At 34.7% G+C, this 21,256-nt stretch overlaps 2 protein-coding genes across 2 annotated transcripts; both read right to left on the reverse strand.

Annotated features, from left to right (window-relative positions):
• Window positions 1-8,924: 8,924 nt before the first annotated feature.
• LOC137831586 (uncharacterized) lies at window positions 8,925-10,561 on the reverse strand. The gene has a single exon (XM_068639324.1). It carries the CDS (start codon window positions 10,004-10,006, stop codon window positions 9,059-9,061), a length of 948 nt encoding a protein of 315 aa, XP_068495425.1. The 5' UTR covers window positions 10,007-10,561; the 3' UTR covers window positions 8,925-9,058.
• A 2,141-nt stretch (window positions 10,562-12,702) lies between these two features.
• On the reverse strand, window positions 12,703-20,962 carry LOC137831587 (uncharacterized). Its single transcript, XM_068639325.1, has 6 exons — window positions 20,372-20,962; window positions 18,916-19,092; window positions 15,669-15,794; window positions 15,187-15,387; window positions 13,933-14,100; window positions 12,703-13,326 (listed from the first exon to the last, which is right to left on the reverse strand). Exons 1-6 carry the CDS (start codon window positions 20,654-20,656, stop codon window positions 12,922-12,924), a joined length of 1,362 nt encoding a protein of 453 aa, XP_068495426.1. The 5' UTR covers window positions 20,657-20,962; the 3' UTR covers window positions 12,703-12,921.
• Between the last annotated feature and the right edge of the window lie 294 nt (window positions 20,963-21,256).

A 21,256-nucleotide genomic window follows, 5' to 3' on the forward strand; every position in this document is an offset into this window, starting at 1 on the left:
CACAGAAAAAATATCTTCCAACTGCCTTCAAATCAATCAAAATTTGTAACTTCATTTCCCTACTTTGGTGCTTAGCATATCAAATCTCATAAAGAAAGGAAAAAATATCAAGGTATTATTTATTATTATTATACTGCTATTAATTTTGACAGCTTAATAGCCGCTATTATTGATTACTATAATCAACTTGCTTACATTTTGTTTCAAATCTGGTTTGTATTAATGTTATGCCATTTGTTTTTTAAACACCTGTCACCCTATTCTTGTCTTACTCCAACCCACCTACCAAAGCAATTCTCTTTTGATTGGAATTTTCACAGCCCTCATTACTAAGGAATCACCCCAACATTAATATTATTACTAATAATAAAAATAATATTTTTGACATTATTATTACTAAGGAAAACGAGTCACTTCACACCTTTCTGTGTTTTTTCAAATAAAAATGCACAGGAAAAGAAAGAAAGTCAATTATTTAAAATTAAGAAACAAAAAAATCTGTAACTAAAAGTTTACATTAAAACAAAATATCCCATTAAAATAGTTATAAATTATTACTTTCAAGAAATAGCATTATAAAATTGGAATAAAACTTATCACATGCACGTAAGTTTGAAACACTAATATATTAAATGAGCTCCTAATATGTTTATTCTGCCATCAATTTGATGGACATAAAATATAATGTGAATGTACTCTTACCATTAAAAAAAGATATAAACTTTTTTGTAAGGCAAAGATGAATGTGAGAATTGAAAATGGCCATTAATTTATTTATGAGAGAAATCAAGTTTTTGATATGAGAATCAGACGTGAGAGTGTGAAGGGTGATGCAATTGTGTTAGATTCCTTAAGGGTGATGTTCCTGTATTTGTTGGCATCTATGCATGAGTTGCAAAATGACAGAAATAGAAAGAAAAGTTGTTTATTTTTTGCATTATTTGAATGGGGAGAAAGCATGAAGAATGTGTAGATAGATAGATAGATAGCATTGTTGCAACATCACGTGGAAGAAAATGAAAGCATAGAATGAAAGATGGAAGGGAAGAAGAAGGAGAAAGCTAGGTGATAGCATAGGATTCCTAGAAGAAGAAGGAGTGTTTGGGAGAAATAAAAAAAGTAAATAAAATAAATGGTAATGTGCAATGTTGGGTCAGTGACAAGAACGTGTGGAGCAAATAAGCCACAAGATAGGTGACAATTATGATACTCATGCACACCCTACAATGCTATTTTCTATTTATTTTTTCGCAACTTAGTAATCTTCAAAAATCTTTTGCAATATTGTCGATGCATCACAATAAATTTTCAAGTGCAATCATTCATCAGGATACCAATTTATCAACCAACACCATTTTTTTATGTCACTTTTTTCATCTTACTTTCTTCATCCTAAGATCACTACAATTGCCTCAACTTTTCATTTTTTTTATTCAGATTGTGAGGTTATATTCATTGACAAACTACTATTTTATGGAAAATCTTAAATTTCTGTCATGAGAGTTTATTTATTACTATAATGGATTTACCTGCCAGAAACCGTGTAAGAATATGAATTCTGTAAAATTAAAGTGACCAAAAATATTTTTATTTTAAGAAAATGATATTTCGGTAAATAAATATCTTCTTTTTTTCAAATAAATCTTTCATTTTTTCTTAAGAAATATCTTTTCGAATTAGATATTTCTTTTACATAAAAATATCCTTTTCTGTTTTTTTTTTCTTTTAGTTAAAAACAAAATATTTTTTAAAATTTTGAATATTTTTTCAATATAATTGTAGATTCCATAACATATATGTTGGAAATCCCACATCGACTAGAGATAAGGACATTTCATAATATATAAATGGGTGCAAACCTCACCCCCATGAGCCAGTTTTATGGGGTTGAGTTAGGCTTAAAACCCACTTCTTAACAATATAATTACTAATCATAATATATATATATATATATTCATTACAACTTTAAAATACTGGGCTTATATAAAAAACTGAGAATGTAAATCTTGTAGGAGATAGTGAAGTCATTTTCGAGCCTATCCTAGCGAGCATTTGTTGGGTTTATCAGGCCACCCGCCATCGGGCCATTATTATCTCCACGCACGAGTTGGTAGCTTCGGCGTGAGGGGGTGTGTTGGAAATCCCACATCGACTAGAGATAAGGACATTTCATAATATATAAATGGGTGCAAACCTCACCCCCATGTGCCGGTTTTATGGGGTTGAGTTAGGCTTAAAACTCACTTCTTAACAATATAATTACTAATCATAATATATATATATATATATATATATATATATATATATATATTCATTACAACTTTAAAATACTGGGCTTATATAAAAAACTGAGAATGTAAATCTTGTAGGAGATAGTGAATCCATTGTAACTCACAAGGATAGTGACAAGTTTTCTTTTTGGACTTTCATGAGATAAGAGAGGTTCCTAAAAATATGCAGTAATCGGTGGTAGATTTTCAAGTCTGAGGACATGATGTTCAATCTGAATCACTGAAAACCTTTAAGTTATTCTTCTACATTGGAGGAAAAAAAAAGAGACCTTGTGTTGGATTCATTTTGATATACCAAAGGACACGTTTTGCAGCTTGATAATGATGAATGGTAGAAGCTTGAATAAACCAGTTGAGAAGATGAAATACAAAAATTGATACCCGACTGAGTATTAGTAAGATAAAGCAACCTTTCCATAAGTTGGCGATAAGAATCAAAGTTTTGCATATTCATAGAGAATTTTGGTGTCCTTAGATATAGGTGTAGAACATTGTCGGCTGGAAAGCATTCTCATATCAGCAAAGATGTCAATGCCTACTTCCTTTGAAAAAGATTAATTCCTTCTTTAGTTTGAGCAACTTGAAAGCCAATGGAGTACTTTAGTTCTCCAAGATTCTTAATGTTGAAAGTGTTGTCTAGACATTGTTTGATCTAATCAATATCAGTCCAGAAATTTCTTGCAAGTATAACATCATCTACATATACTAACAAAACTATGAGAATATCAACAATGTTTTAATGAAGAGGAAGTAATCAGATTTTGATTGGATAAATCTAATGGAAACAAGAAAATATGTTCGTTTGTAAACCTAGTTCAGTGTTTGAGAAGAAGCCCAGGAAGAGGAAACATGTAAACATCCTCTTCAAAATCCAAATGTAAAAAGGCATTGCCAACATATAATTTATGTATGTGTCACTATCTCATATAAGCAAGAGCAAGCACAAGTTCTACGGTTGTTAGCAAAGTATCCAAATAGTCAATTCCTTCAACTTGAATATAATCCTTCACAACTGACAAACCTTATAGATCCATCAACTTTATATATATATATATATATATCACATTAAAAATGAAAAAACTTATAAATTTTAATTGTGCCAGCGTATTTTGTTGTAACAAAAGTGTTATTAGAAAATATTTTTTAATTAATTTTATCTTGTATAAGGAAATAAATTGATTTTTATCACATGTGACATAGTCAATAGTTTCCTTTTCAAGTGTCCAATGAGCCATACTTGATTTTGAATCTTTAGTAGAAGAGTCCACCCGGTGCCTTTGTAATTGATTGATGTTATGATTGGATGAATCCTACAAAAGATTTAACAACTTCTGAATTTGTTGAGGAGCAAAAGGGTTGGAATTACTACCTTGTGTAGATTCTTGAGTTTCCTCTTGCATAGAACTATCCCAAACATTAAGATTAAAAACTCGATCATTTTTGTTTTCTAAATTGTTTCCACCAACATAATATTACCTTATCATGTTTGGGTAAAATGGATACTCGTGTTTGGAATAACACTCATCAATTATGTATTAATTCATCTTGTGATAATAATTGCATAGCTTTTCCTAAGCAAGATTTTGTCCTCTGCCTCTGTCATGATTTCTCCATCCTCTCCCATGTCCTTGATCTTTTCAATTATATTTCTCAACAATATTCCAATTTCCTTTTTTCTTAGTAATATTCGTAAAGACCGCTATCTCATGATGAACAATAGTCCTAGTCAATTGTCTTTCTTGTTGTATGACCAACGAAAACACTTTGTTGATATTCAGAAGCAGTTCCATTAAAAGCACTTGAGTCTTCAAAGTGTTAAAGATATCACTTTACCCTTTCAAGAAGCATAAGAAGTATTCCAATTCTTTGAAATTTATGATAATTTTGGACAATGCACAACTACATGGTATGTCACATCTACAAATTAGGATGGGTCTCAAAGATTTGAGTTCCTCCCATGAGGTCTTCAAATCGGTATAGAATTGTGTGACACTTTTTTCTCCTTACTTCATCAAATGTATCTCTTGTAGCAGATCGAAGATTCTAAAATAATCTCCTTTCGAAAATCTCTCTTTTAAGTCTTTCCACAAAATCTTAGTTATGTCGACATATAATACTTTCAGCAATCTAAGGTTTCAAGGTTCTTTTAATCCAAGAGAGAATCATAATATTACATATCTCCCAAACTTCATAGGTTATATCGTCTTGTTCTAGAATTTTTATACTACCGTGTATGAATTTCAATTTATTCTTAGACATAAGCTCTTTCCATACTCCTACTCCAATAATAGTAATGTGTGTCATTGACAGATGGAGATATAAGAACTGCTTCAGGATTCTCTCCCCGAATGTAGGTAACAGGGGCTTGATGGATTGGAGAATATAGTCCTGAAGTCAGCATCCGTGAAGAGGATAGGCAGCATACTTCTTCTTCCTCTCTTGTGAATGGAGTATACTGAGTTGATAGCTCAAAGATGTCTCTTCCGATATGAAGAAGTCGTCCCTCCTCCAACAAAGCCACCTGTGATGGTGTTTATAACCCCACGTACAGGTGCCACATCCCGGCGATTCCGTCCATATCTTCACTCTCGGCTATCCCTTCTTCCTCCCTCATCACGATGGTCTCGCGTTCTCCCCTAGTTGACTCTCGACTTCATGTCCTCTCGACTACTCAGAACAAAACGGTGGAGGTGGCCAGCTTGCACCAACTCCTTGATTTTATCCTTTAAGGCCCAACAGTCCTCTGTTGTATGGCCAAAAGTTACGGTAACAGCGACAATGCTTTGTTTGATCCGCATTTGGCGGAGTGATCGTTCTCTTTGGTGTCGTCATGAGGTCGACATTAAGGGCTTCTTCTAGGATTCTCGACCTGTCGGCCGTCTGGGGAGTATAGCGAGTAAAACGTGGGGGCTTAGGAAAGTCTTTCGGCTTTCTGGATGGCATATGTCTGTTTTTGTCTCCCCTCTTCTCAGATTCTTACAGTGCCCGAGCCTTGGCACAAAATTCTTTTAATTCCTCCAATTGCATGAACTTGGTGGCTCTATGCCGCAACTCGTCCAAACTCACCGCTGGTTGCATGCACAGGCTATCGGAGAAGGGACCCGACTTGAGCTAGTCACCATGTGATGCATGTCTACCTCAGGACTCAGGTTTTGTATGTTCAACGCCACTTTATCAAATCTGTTTGTGAAAGTCCTCAAGGACTATGTCTTCTCCTGCCAAATGTTTACCAAAGTGATGGATGTGAGGTGGTGTGGACGACTTGTAGTAAATTACGCTCCAAACCTTGTCGCCAGTGTGTCAAAACAATCAATGGAGCGTGCAGGTAAGCGAGTAAACCAACTTAAAGTTGTCCCTTAAGAGAGGTGGGGAATGCTCGGCATAACAATGAATCTTCTGTAGTGTACAAACTGACTTGTGTTAGATATGCGTCCACGTGTTCATCCGGGACGATAGTTCCATCATACTTGTCAAGCGTGGGATTGTTCCAGGAACTCGACAAAGGCACCTCCATGATTGCTTCCACAAAAGGACTTCGTCGGGGTGTCGTGCCCAAAGTGTTTGTTGATGTCGACCGAGTATTCTCCTGATAAGAACTCCTGACCTCTTGAGTTCCCAGATAGGTGTTTTTGGTTGGAAGAAGCTCCCCCTCTATAGTCTTTAGGACTGTTGGTTCCCATTAAGTTTCTGCTTCATCCGAGCATTTTCCCTCCTCAACGCCTTTATCTCTTCCTCACTCTTCTTCTTCATTCCTTGGATCTCTTCCTCGTTTTTCTTCTTCAACATTTCCATCTCCTTCCTCATTTACAAAATCAATGTCATTGGGTCAGGTTGGCTAGTCTCTCCTACTAGCGTATTTTTGTCATTGCCTTTCATATTCCTTGTTGTTACCATGTGGACACTGCAAAGGGTTTCTTCCTGGTCCCATGATGGACGCCAAAATGTTCTTACAAGGTCGTGATCCTATCAGAGGGATTTCGTTTGTCTTCGTCTTTCAGTCTTCTTGACCTTCAAGTGTGGTGATCTCCAGTTGGTTCTTCCTCTCTCCAAGCCGAAAGGAGGGGGTATCTGCGAAGGCACTCCGACGATCAAGTCAGTCCGAGTACAATATGCAGGTGAGTTGGGAGTGAAAAATTACCTTTGGTGTTGGGGTCCCCTCTAATATTTATACTTTTTGGATGGGTCTCAATTGTTGTGGGCTTGCATGTGGGTCCAAAAGAGGGCCTAACTACGTCTTAATCATGGTTTACCATTAAGTATGGCTTAATTATAGTTAATTGTAGGTTTATGGGTTGCGTTCAGATTAGGGAAGTTATTCGGCATTCTCGATTATTCGGTCATGTCGGTTTTCTCGACAATTCGGTAGTACATTTGTCCCCAATCTCGAGTGGAGCGATTTGAGAGTAAACGTAGAGTCTATAAAAAAAATTTGTTTTATCTATAACCTAGATATTGATATCGGGTCACATGTCAATATTTATTTTAATAAATACATTTATTATAATAAAATAAGTAAATTAAAGTAAAAAAATACTAAAACAATATATTATACAAATTAAATTATTCTAAAATAATAATGTTATTTAATTTATAAATAAAGCAATCCAATTATTTTTTTATTAATTTTTAAATATAAGAATAAATTTGTAAATTTACATTTTTATCAATTAAAAAATATAATTTGAGTCACCTATCACATCACTTATAAATTTTCCCAACACTTTTTACTCTAATTACCTTTATCCAAACAACCTCACTTTCTTCACACTTTCCATTCAAATCATCTCAAATCTACTCTCTCAAATTCATTCCCTAATTCAAATAAATCATAAAAGTTTTCTCAACTAATATTAGATATCTTTTCAGATGACAACATGAAATTTTTCTATGAGAGTCTAATAATTATTTTTGTTGTTGTCCACATGAAGGAATTATTTTATATTCGTTTAAATAAGAAAATTAAAATTTAATAAATTTGAATCTTCCGTAAATTATAAAATTATTTATCGAAATATAAGATTAAGTGAAACAAGAGGGTCCTCATCCACCTCAACTATCTATGAAAGAAAAAAAAAACATGGAATTGATAATATCTAAATAAACACACACAAAAAATTTGCTGGGTTCAACAATGCTCAGGTTCAATCCAATTTTAGTCTAAAATCCCAAAATCTAACTTTCAAAAACTACAATCCATTCCCAACCATTGAACCTTTAGTTTGGGACTAGTTTGAATGAAATCACACAATTTAATTTGACTTTGGATTATATTTTGTGTATAATATTTACTAAAAATTGCTACAAGCTAACAAACAACACACTACTATAAATTTAGATTAACAATTTCATCCCTTTAACCTAATCATAGTACTGGCAGATTTAGTTCCATATGCAGAAACTCCAAATAAAGATAATTCAAAATCTAAAGACAATAAAAAAACTTAGCCAAAAAAAAATTTGCTCACCCACTTAATATTTATGCTTTGCTGCTTCCTAGTTTGTAACTTCGAAAAAGAAAAAAAAAATATAGGTCCTTAAAAAAATTCAGAAAGAATGTAGGTTGTAGATATAATGATTTTATAGAAATGTAGAATGAATTGAACTTAGTTTATCAATATATATAATTCTCTAAACTTAAATCCTTATCATTCTTCATTTAAAAATCTTCCAAAACAAAACAAGTCATTGCAGTCTCATTGTTGCGTTTTTAAGAGTTGGAAGACTTAATTTCCTCTATTATTAACAATAGACCAAATTTAATATGACATAAGTTGCTTAATCAGTTTATAGTTATGTTTAGCTCTCAATGTTTTGTTTTATTGATCGTCCATATTCAAATTACCATACAAATTAAGACTCGACAATTACCTAAGTTAAGTAAAATGAACTTGTGTCACAAAATGTTAACCTTTAACCAAATGCTAGAGAGTTAGGTGGATATTGCCTAATAAAACTGGTCTTTGTAAATACCAAAATTTGCATATGGTATCCAAAATTTTCTACAAAGTAGGAACATGGTCATCTTCAGGTTGAACTTGTTATCTTTAATTCCTCATGACGTTGTAGTTATTTATCAGGCTAGGAACAAATTTACCTAGCCTCACGACTGACACCATTATTCTTGTTCAAAATTTAAATAACTTCAAAGTAGAACATTTAAGTTAAGATCCCTTATTCATTGTGAGATATATATTTTATAAGTTCTAGTTATTTGTTTGTAATAATCTAAATCATACTAATGTTACCTAATATTTAAAATTTATATTTTTTTCAAAAAAATTCAAGTACCACAAATAGTCATTCTTTTATATTTTTCTAAGATTTTAGATAGTTTTATTGAATCCCTCTAAACCCTATAATTGACTTTACATAAATAAATTACATATTGAACTCATAATTGACTTTGACTTTAGATAAAATACATTCCAAGAAGAGATCGATGATACTAACTACTAGTACACTATTGGTTAATGAGTACACAAACACCCAAATCAACACAATCGATGGATTTCCTAGCTAAAATAAAATATAGAGATGAGAGAAATGAGGGTGCTGCTAAACATAGTCTCTTGGTTTTTTGGCCGAAATAGTGTAAAAGCGAAGCCAATGAGATTCATGGAAATCATACCCAACTAAACCAAGAAAACTGAATTTCTTACCATGGACATTAGATAGAGAAACTAAAACATTCTTTTTAACTCATTATGAACACAAAAATTACACAACCAGGGAAAAAGGAAAATTTGATCCAACAAGAATCCTCAAATCTAAGGTATGTAGTCATTTTCAATTGTTGGTCTTGTGCGAGTCCCCACCGCTAGTGGTGCTTTGGTGCCCCCAATGGATGCCATGTGCAAAGTTTCATTGCTCTCAGCTGCCCATTCCAATTGCTGAATCTTCATCCCTTGTTTGGTTCTCCTCACTTTAGCAATCAATAGACTCAACATGATCAACAACAGGCATCCACCAACAAATGATGCAACAATTATCCACACCTTGTGCTTGTTCCTAGTACTCCCTTTCCCAATATCAGCAGCCACAGCAACAGCAGCAGGTGCTGGGGACGGGGACGGGCCATTAGACTCCACAACAATAGAGAAGTGCCCTTGTTGGACTGTTGAACATACATTACCATGTGATAGGATGTCAAATTGCACAGAACCATGTAGATCAAAGTACACACACTTTGGGACTGACCCTGATGGTGCTGGTTTTACATGAGGGAACTTTATCAAAATTGGCTTATCAGAAGCTCTAATGTCCAATTCAGGCAACTCAGAAGCAAGCAAACTGGCACCACTATATGACATTAGACCCAAAACAGGAGTCAAATAAGAGTAACCAGGCAAAGGGTAAAACTTCTCAGACCAGTTGCCCAAGTTGTGGTAAACCAAAACAAGCCTCTCCACATAAGGCTGCTCAACCACCCCAATTGGGATCTGAAACTCTTTGTAACTTTCAACACCTCTGGTCCTCAAACTACCACTCCTAAGCCTCATTGTTGAAACTCTAATCCCAGTTAGGTTTCTGGGCACTTGGGCGTCATAGGGTACCCCGGTTTTTGGCCTCAAAAATGCCTTAAAGGCGCAATCTTGAAGAATGGCATCAAGGGTCCGGGATGAGATGGCAGTGTCCGGTGGAACCTGGGCGCTTGAAAATACCAGAGAAAGAAGTAATGGCAACAATGAGAACAAAAAAATGGTTCCAACCCTCATCAAGATCTCATTCGTTAGTCAAAATCAAACTAAACCCACCAAGAATCTAACACCGAAAGAAACAGCCACAGACTAGGACACGCAAAGAATGCAACACAGAGACAGAAAAGGGAGAGACTTTACAATTTAAAGCCCACAAAGTCACCAAAAAGTGTTGACCATTCCGTTTGTGCAATCTGCAGATACCAATGGTGAAAGGAAGAAAAACGGCAGAAACCCCGCCCCCAAGAACTAAAAATCAGATCTTTCAGGGGACCAAGTGATGTGATGTGGTGGGCTGTGGGGAAAATCTAGAAATTGTCGTCAAAGATTCAGTCTAGTGTTTGGGATTCAAGGAAGCAGCAAATGGGCAAGGCCTTGTTCCAGAATCTGATTGAAGAAGGAAAATGGTGGAGAGGGGGAGAGAAAATGGGTTGAGAAAAGAAAGAAAATTAACAAATTGGAAAAACATCAAGTGAGAAGCTTTGCCCTTTGAGATTTGGAGGGGAGACACTCACACTCACACTAGTGTACATGTTAATGTGCTAATGCATGCAAATTCCTCCCTTCTGCTGTTTTGTTGTGTTGTGTTTGATGGGACCCTAATTTACCCAGTTTTAGATTTTACTTGGATTTTTTTTTCTGTTTATCTATATTTTCTAGTACATTTTTATCTGTGATGTATATATTTACTGTTTTTCTTAAATTCAATTCTAATTTCTTACTTTTATTTTCTGCTAGGTAATCTGAAGAAAAATCGCTAGATTACTTTTTTGTAGGATTAGATTAGATATTTTCCAAAATTATAGAGTAAAAAGATTCTGAATTAAATCCAAAGAGAATAATGGTTTTTAAATAGATCCAGGAAAATCCTTGGAGGAAAAGTAGGGGGAAAAGGTGAAAAACATTGCAAAATGGGGGTGTCAAATGAAGAAGGTACCAACAAGCATGTGAAGTTTGTACCAAAAAGAAGCATGTGAAGTTGTTGCATAAGAGGTGGAAAAATAGCTGGTAATTGTAACAGTAATTTAATAGAATTATTTTATTAAGGCACACATGTAATAGTCAATGCCACAACTAACTTCCTGTCTCTGTGGGTTCTTCAACTGCCTAATTAGGAAACAAAGGATGTCAAAAAGCTTAGCAATTGGATGAGAGTTTCTGAAAAGTATTCAACATTAATAAATAGTTAATGTGGAATTTGATTTTAAAATGAAGACAGTTATCATGAACAGCAACATAGCTGGTACCTTCTGAAATTACTTTTTCCCTTTATTTATGTTCTGTTTTTTTTTTTCAATGTTGGTTCTTGGTTGCTGAATGACGTTAAAAATTGTCAAGGATTTTTATTTACAAAACTCAGTTTAAAAAGATTGTGACTCATAATCAATCAAGTACGATGATACGTTCAGTTTTCTCTCAAGTTGCGTCATGCGTCTATTTTTCTTTTTTTTTTCGTGGCATCATGTATCTTTAATAATCCGTGTCATAAGTAGTTTTTAGTTTAAATAGTAAATACCAATTAAAGAATTATTAAAGAAAAGTATTCGATTTTAATCAAAAGGATCAAAATTAAATTTGACTGAAAAAATAAAACTAAAAACTTGTATGTTCCTATGAAACATTTATTCCTTTTACACAGCCCTTATTGAATATTTTTTGTACTATAATTGCCAAATAGATGTATATAAGAATTCTTTCTTATTTCTACGAAAACAAAAAAATTGATACATAAATACTAAATGAAATAAAAAGGAAGACGTAACCACTACCTTAACAAAGAAAAAGTTCTTTTAAACTATTACTTTCTCTAAAAATAAATAATAATAAAAATAAAAATATAATAATTTTGAACAAGTTAAATAAACAATAATTGGGAAGGTGGTGTAGGTGGCAACGAAGACAGGGTCTGTGAAACTGTAAAATGGAAAAGAAGAAAGATGAATGTTTGAGATAACTAAATTTCAGTAAAAAACAGAGAGAAAACCGAAACTCGATCCTTGTCTATCGGATGAGAGCATCTTTTAGCAGATGCTTCCCTGTTACACCATCATATCACATCATATCTATCATGCCCACACTTATGTACGGATTGGACTTCTGAAACAAAGCTATCTCCATTCCTGCACCTCACTCTTTTTTTGGTTAAAAATCGTGTTAAACTCACAATGGTTATTTATCCAATAATTTCTGAATGATAAAAAAAATTGTAACTAACTGTAAAATATTTTCTTTTTATTCGTGGGAGGCTCTAACTTCGTATATATTTCAAGATTTTTATCTGTTTTTTTTTTTATTGTTGTACGTACTAATGAAAAAGAAATCCACATGAAGCATTTTTTTTCAAATAATATAACGTTACAAATTTATGTTTTCTGTTCAACTTGAAATCACTAAGCAAAAGTTTGTGTATTAACGAAAATTTATTTTGGTCAAGGTTTACCTACATTTGTCATTAGATTACTGGTTTAAGGTTTTAGGTCAATCTAATGCAATGATGATCAAAGGTCGGAAAGAGGTCGAAGGAGAATATGGCAGTTATGTAGACCTTGACCAAAATTTTGTTTGACCCAACAAACAGAAGGATTAAGCGATTTTGTGAGACGAGAATGATTATAGATAAAATTAATTATAATTGAATTCTACATTTAATATCAATTAATATAAGTATTGAATATAGATTGATGACAATATAAGAAATAAAATTGGAGAAGTGATACAGGAATTTTGTCATGTATTGCTGCTTTGACTCAAGTAACGTATGGTGATATAATGAAAAAATAAATAAATAAAAGCCCAAGTTACACAATGTAAGGTTAAGGTACAAAATTACATCAAGGTAACGTCACCCACATACATGAAACGAGCTGCATATAAATAAAAACAATAAAAGTATGAAAAGTGGTGCATCACCATTTCAACAGACGACTTTCATGTTATTTTGCATCATGTCCTGTGCTGGAAGAGATGCTTCTAGTCGCTTCGGAACTCCGTGAATCCTTTACAATCACCTCAGAACTCTTAACATACTTTCCAGATATGGTAGATGGGATGTCTCTGCTCAATTCTGAAGTTATGTCAAGGTTGGGATCTGGAGACTGTGATTGTGGGGTTGTGGGTGTAGTAATAGAATCCAGGGATATATTAGGCACCTGGGGAAGGTTAAGAGGGTTAACTTCAGTCACTTCTTCGTTGCTCTCGTCGAAGTACACAACATCTTGCATTGTAAGTTGGTGATATTCAACAACCTCCCTTAGAAAACGATTCTCACGGGCAAAAACTGAGTTCTCGTGCGCCAGGCGAGCTTTTTCAGCAAGAAGAGATTCAAGTTGCAGTCGTATCTGTAATGAGAATTAGAAGTATATTCACAACACATTTTCCTTCAGGACTCAATGTGAGTTAAATTTGATATTCAAATCAATTGAATTAAATCTGAACCAAAGCTCGGAAGAACTCAAATATGATTAATCTGGTAAGATTTTTTGGTTCCTTTTTCTAAATGACGGAAGTAGGGCGAGATAGAAGTGTTATGAAAAAACACAAACAATAGAGAAGAGGAAAAGAACAAGGGAAGGATAGCATGGTTTGGGGTCCATATACAAATTTTTTTTAAAAATAGCTAGCCAGAGCACAAGGCTTCCACCAATACAGGGTTTGAAGTGGGTTAAACAAAAGTGGCTTTACCATTGTGTGCCGTGAATTTAAGGATCAATAAGCACCATGTCATAAAAAGTATAATACAATTCATAACTGAAACAAAAGTAACAGCTAATTGTGCTCACAAAATTAGATTGGAAAAACGGGACATGTCTACCATGGGGAAGAAATAAAATATGTGAAACGAATGAGGTGATAACCTTCTGTATGCCACTGAAAGATGCATAAAAAGGGAACTAATGAAATCGAAAAAACCAAAAGGATAGAAAAAGACAATGAGACATGCATACCAAATCATCATCATCCTCGTGACTGTCTCCCCTTTCACGATTCTCACGGAGGATTTTATTTTCTTCCTCTAGCTGAGCACATCGATCCTTTGCAAAAGCCAGATCAGCTTTGACAGTCTTCAACTCCCGAAGAAGTAGTTTTGCTTTGGCAGCCATTGCCATGGCAACCTGTGACAAACAAAAATGCAAACAATGCATCCTATGAAGAAGATTAAGATATATAGTAGAAGCTAGTAAATGATATCAACTTGGTACCACGCTAGGAATAATTAAGTCATAAAACTTTAATATATGATCATAAAACAAACATACTGAAAATCAACCTTTTTTCTGTTGGGGAAAGGGGGATATATATAAATCAGGAAATTAAACATGATCTTTTATCTTAAGAAACACGCACAAAAGAAATACAAAAAAATCATGTATTAATAATGGTATCAATCCAACACACGGTATATAAGAATAGTAAAGGCGAAATAATGAGTTGAAAGAAACCTGAAAAGTAACACCAAAGTATTACTTTGGCATTACTTTCAGCTGTAAGGTCCACAAGATTGACTTAAGATAATTATGGCCATGTGCAAGCTTTAGGGCCACAGTTTTTATAAATGGCTATAGGTTTGCAAATTAATTTTGTGGAGATAAAATTAGCGATTAAATTTAGAAGGTGAGAAGAGATATATTCAATGGAAACTAGGGACATAAGCATCATTATGAATTTGATTATCTATAGTCAATGTAGCAAACAATTATGATACAGATGTGGGGTAGGTAGGGTTCTATATCATCATATATGGAGGTTTAAGGTTTAATAAAAAACATGGTTAGTTGAAGAGTACTGATAAGATTATACAACTTAAAAAAACACCTTAACTCTATAATCCTTTAAAGTTCCAACATCAAGGCTGCCCTTCTATAGAAATATCATTTCCTTATATACTTTTTTAGCTGAAGATTTCACAAAACAAGTTCATCTGTGAGAAACATGAAACTGTCGGTGAAAAATAATTGTTGTAGAAAAACTAGATAATAGCAAACTGAATCTTTCTGCAAACTGAATAATAATCATTGAACTTTTAAAAATGCTTACACATTTCCTATTCCAATTTCAAGTCTGTCTAAACTCCATACATTTAAAATAAAAATATTGACTTACAAAAAAAATTAATTAATTGATAAAAAAATTTGAAGATTTGACAGTCCAACACAAGTACTTTTACCACATTAAAAAGTGATACAAAGGTGCCACCTTACGTCGCGAGATGCCTTCAGTTGAAGTTCTTGGTCTGTTTGATTTGGTGACATCTGGTTTCGCCATTGGGATTGCTGATGAACTGTACTAGAATGGTTTCTCTCCTGATTTTGTCCTACAAAGCTTCCAGGCTTCTTCCTGATATGTTTACGAGTTTCGTGAATGATATCTGAAGTCCGGTTCTCAACAATTGTTAAACCTTCCTACACGTAATTAGCACAGGTGCTAAGAAATCACAACACATACTTTTGGGAAGGAAAAAGAAGTTTGAAATTTGTATTTGAAGCCTGACAAGAAATAATAAAACCAACAACCTACTACAATACATTCCCATCCCTATCTACATAAGCCCGTGAGGCAAATGCATAGTAAAAAATCTAATGTAGAAATAAAAGGACAATATGCCATCCTCACCACTACCAAGAATTCTAATATAGATCTAGATATATAATACGCAAGCAAAAATGTTCATATCAAAGCTCACCTCCAAAGATTTACCAATGGTACCACCAATATGAGTAAGAGAAGATGTGATAGCATCTAATCCCTTCATAAATGCTGGACCGTCCCTTTTGAGATTGTTCTCCTCTGGATGGTTTGAATTTTGGAACTACAAAGAGAATGACAATAGCAACTATTACAAGCCCAATAAAAGAATATCACAACAATTCAAATTCAGAAATTGGAAGTGTTATGATATTTATTGCCCCCCTCGGTGTTCTGTTAATAGTTATTTGTTATCTCAGCACAGTTGCCATTTCAAACACGGACACAGATTGGGCAGTTTTGCAGCAATTATTTTTCCTTGTACTCTGATGCACATTATAGGATTCTTAATCCATCTTTTATTTGTACCTCACCTTCTTTCATTTCATACAGTATTGATAAATCTTCATTTCTACTAAAAAGTAAATAAATAATTTGATAAAAGCATGTTTACTATCTGGTGAGTTAGCCTTTTACATTTTAGTGCAAGAAATCCATAACAGTCAATCCCACATAACAGCAGCTGACCGCAAAAAATGCCATAGGGGAAAAGTGAGAAACAGGGGATAATCACTATTTTGAAATTGTGATGTTCATTACATGTATCGTACTCATGTTGTCAAACTAGAGGGTAGTAAGAGAATCAAAAGGGGATAAAAGTTCGTGACTCGACTAGTAAGAAAACTTGTGCGTGCATTAAAAATAATATAGAATAGAAAAATAACTCAATAAATCATATATGTTAAGATCCAATACATAAACACAACTCAAAATAGGTTCACAAATCAAAAAATTACTCATAATAACAAACAAACTCATAATTACTTAAACTACAAACAAACTATCGAAGGACATCATTCATTTTAAAATCCAGATAGTACATGATCTACCTCCTCATTCACATAATCCTATGAAGCACGCACACAACTCTTAGATATTGTGTCCTTGTGTGAAATGTATCTAACAACACTCATACAACACCCATTTGACACATGTCGCACAATCCACTGATGTGTTGAATTAAAAAAAGGTTTTCTTGCGATTTAAACACTTCAAGACACAGCTCTCACACAGCTTTAAGTAGGGAACACATATACAACTTCAACATGAAATTTTTTTAATTTCAGAAGTTGGAGAGTTAGAAAGTTATTGGGTAAGCTTCTACTTCCCCTATTTCCTTCCATCTGGTGCTGCTCATTCACAACTTCCATTGCTTGCAATTTCCCTCAACACTTTTTCTCACTTCTTGACTTCCATAATTCCTACGGGCTTCTTCATTTTTTCAATCCCGAGACTTCCATAATTCCTACGGGCTTCTTCATTTTTTCAATCCCGAGACTTCCATTGCTGGTAAAAGGAGTGGCTGGCTGTTCACTTACATTTCTTTATTTCATGTACATATCTTCATTTCTTTCATATTTCTTCTCCTTTTCTTGAGTGGGTGGATTAGAGATTGTATTCTTTCCCTGCTTCTCTACTACAATACCACTTCTAGCAGCACCACTCGAACCACCTAAAGTAGGTTTACTGCCACCAGATGCCAATTTCTTCTTGCAAATTCTGAACAGAACATTCCAAATCTAAATGGCAGCAAGAGCAGAAGAAAATATTAAGAAAAAGTAACATGGGCATCAAAGAGGATGAAGCAAGCCTTATTAATGGCTAGCGACCACAAAGAGAGTGTTGAGAGTGCGTTGTGATGGTCGATGCCAAAAATTATGGCCAACAACGACTATGGGAGTGACGTTGATTTGGTGGGCCGTTGAGTAAAGTGGAGTTGCAAATGATGCTTTGTATTTTCTCTAATATGCAACTAGGAACTTTAAGAGCAAAACGGGCCATTTTTTAATTTTTAAAATTGGGTCACGATAAAATCGACCCATAAAGCCCATCTACATTGAGTCAAATGATTGGCTAGCAGCCCAAGCCCACACACAATAACACATCAGGCAAGATTGACACGATGAATGGTATGTTGATTTCGCAAGTAAAATCACAATCCCACAACAGACCCTGATTTTCCAATTAAATTTGATCCACTCTCAAACATACCTAACAAAAACATGATTTCAAAAAACAATTTTTTTTGCAATTAAAAACTTGAATTAAAAACCCTAATTTAATCCCCTTCCTACCCTAATTTTGTCATAATCAAAAAATTCATCTTCCCTAGCAAATGACAGAGGACAACCATAACAACGTAGACCACCATCGCAAACAATAATACACCACCATCGCAAACAATAATGCACCATCTCACAACGGCAACACAGTAGACTAGAACCACGTCATGCGACAAACGACACGCAACAAATAGCAGACACTGGCAAGCAGCGAGAACGATGGTGGGAGAGTAGAGACGACCACAGTGCAGCGAACGATGCACAATGACCACTGACGACGAAACCCTCATGAGCAACATTGGAGGAGAAGCACGAATAAGATGAGCCTTTCTAATTTTTGTAGAGCAAACAACATCGTTTAGGTTTAGAAAAAACCCTTTGAACTCACCAACTCAATTGCAAACTCGCGAGTTTGGCCGAGTTCATCGAGTTTTCTTATGAGTCTACCGAGTTTGCTTCATAAACAAGTTTACTTCCGAGTCAACTTGGCCAAGGGAAGTGGAAACATAAATCGAACGAGTTTACAAGTCAACTCGCGAGTTTGATAACCATGCATACAAGTATTGAGGACTTAAAATAAATCATATGTCAAGTATTGACCAAAACCGTGACAAGCAAGCTTGCTCGTAAATGGCCAAAAATTGTAGTAGATAAGTGACGGGGGAATAGCATTTCTGATTTGATTCTATGAAAGGGGGCCAAAATTCCAATATTGTTGCTTTAAAAGAGCACCAAATGAAACATTCCAAAACCTAAAATGGGATTTTCACTCATGAATACTAAACTACAATATATGGCCATAATTTCATGCAAACACAGCTGCAATTCAGCTATACAAAACAGCACCACAACACTGCTATAGCAGCACTATGAGCAATCACACATGATTATGTGTGTATCCTTACAAAATGAAATTCATTTTGTGAAGAACTAAAATTACAAAAATTAAACTATAATATGATTGTTTACTATGATTAAATACAAGAGCCTTCCAAAAACTTGACCCCATTCAAAACTTCAGTTTCAAATCAGTGAAATCATATTTAACTGACTTTTATTTTCCAGATATAACATACAAAGCAGCATCTCTGCTGAGAATTTGAGATATAATTCTAAACTCACCTTGCCCCTAGATGCTACACCAGGAAATTGTGACCTTCCCACTCCAGCCATTTCAGATTGCTGGGGTACATTATCATCCTCAATAATTGACTTGGCTTTTCTGGCTAGAACACCCCAAAATCCATTCTTGGACTCGTTCATGTTCTTCATAGATGTATATTCATAGGGTCTTGAATCCTACATGTAGAGCACCGCATTTAGCAAAATGACTACTATTTTGAATCAACATAGTGATACTCTAAATACTAAGAATACACATTAAAAGAGACAGAAAAAGTAAGCATATATAGAAATGAACTTCCAACCTTAACGGATTCACTCATAAAAAAAAATAATATTAAATCAGAATTAGTTGTAACAGACTCATCCACTTTTTACTTTTAAGTAATAAACAAATTTCGGAACTGGAATTATCCAGACATCAACAATTAAAAGAAGCAGTTGCTCTAAATTTGCGGGCAAAAAGCTAATAAAAAAAATCACCAAACGAGGGATAATTATACAAAAGATGAGAAGGCACACTTGGAAAAATACAGAGCTATACTCCAACACTGCAATCTTAAAGATCAGAAGTTGCTAATACGAAGGGACTGTAGAGATTTTAAGTTGACTGCGTTGACATACACCATGTTTTGACTATTTTTGCTAAAGTTGATATCACTTTCACACCCTGCTTGTATTGCAACCGCAGTATGAAACTGAAGGACGACACACCCTGTATGCTACACTACACAGCAGCAACACAAACCCTGCAATCCAAGAAGACCTCACCAAACGAGGGATAATTATACAAAAGATGAGAAGGCACACTTGGAAAAATACAGAGCTATACTCCAACACTGCAATCTTAAAGATCAGAAGTTGCTAATACGAAGGGACTGTAGAGATTTTAAGTTGACTGCGTTGACATACACCATGTTTTGACTATTTTTGCTAAAGTTGATATCACTTTCACACCCTGCTTGTATTGCAACCGCAGTATGAAACTGAAGGACGACACACCCTGTATGCTACACTACACAGCAGCAACACAAACCCTGCAATCCAAGAAGACCTCCATTTCCCTGCGCCACTTGCGATTGCATAGGAAACAGTGTGCATCAACAACTACCTCACAGCATCCAAATACAGTTCTGATGTTTCACTGGCATAGGAAGAGTTCCCCACTTTTCCATAGTTCGTACCAGTACTTTAACAGGATTTCTTTAACACATTCACTGATGCAGATATTTTACGAAACTCTTTTAAACTAAACTACTCTATTTCCCTTTGCCTATTCTCCATTTAAAAAGATTTCTCTGATTTTCTTCTCGCTCGATAAACAAATATTCAATAAACCCTATCCAGCAGACATCTCATGAGCAAATAATATACCACGAACAAATTGAAATCAAACTAGTACAGTCACACTCAGCATACATCGGAATTTTCATATTTTCTAAAGAGAGAAGTGGACCTTGGAGGAAGGAGGAGGAGTTGGAATGGGTTCAGAAGGAGCTGCCGGAGAAGCAGAAGCAGAGGAGAGACCATAGAGAGAGGACAGGGATGAGTCGCGACGCGCCGAAGAAGCTCTGATAGCTTTTGCAGCAAGCGAAGACGAAGACGAAGACGACGAAGACGCTAAACCTTCAACGACGTCGTTTGGCGGCGGAAAGGGGTTAGGGTTTCGAGTGATGTCGTCTTCGAAGGTCGAAAACGAAGGTTTCGAAAACCCTTGCTGCTGTCTCCGTCTATACGCCATCGAATCAATCACTGAAAACAAAAAAAGCACCAAAACGATTCGCACTGGAAATAAACGGAACTGGCGCCACCGCCACTGCCACCGTCTCGGAACTACCGGAAACTGCTTCCGCCTCGAATCTGGATCCGATCGCAAACCACCGCGGGAATACTGTGTGTGTGCAGTGACGGCGTTTATCGAAATAAATTGATTTCTTAATGTAATAAAAAAATGGATATCAGTGTCTGCGTCTCCTTCTTTCTTTGTCTCTCTTGCTTCAACAACTAACTAATTACAGATAAAGTATATTTGATTCTTCTACTATTCAAGAGTGGCTTTGGTAGGATCAAAATAAATGAAAAATAAAATAAAATAAAAGTGAAGAAAAAATAGTATAAAATATAAAAAAATATTTATTTAACAGTACACAGTAAAAACATATATTTCATAATATATTATATTAATATTTTAAATTAAAAAAATAAAAAAATATTATTTGATTAATTTGTGAAGTATATGTTTGTTATTCGGGTGTTAACATGTCACCAACAAATAAAAGAAAAGATTTATATACATAGTATCATTAGTGTTGTTTCCATTTGAAACCTTAATTTGATAATA

The sequence above is a fragment of the Phaseolus vulgaris genome, chromosome 6 (genome assembly GCF_000499845.2).
Source record: "Phaseolus vulgaris cultivar G19833 chromosome 6, P. vulgaris v2.0, whole genome shotgun sequence".
NCBI lineage: Eukaryota > Viridiplantae > Streptophyta > Magnoliopsida > Fabales > Fabaceae > Phaseolus > Phaseolus vulgaris.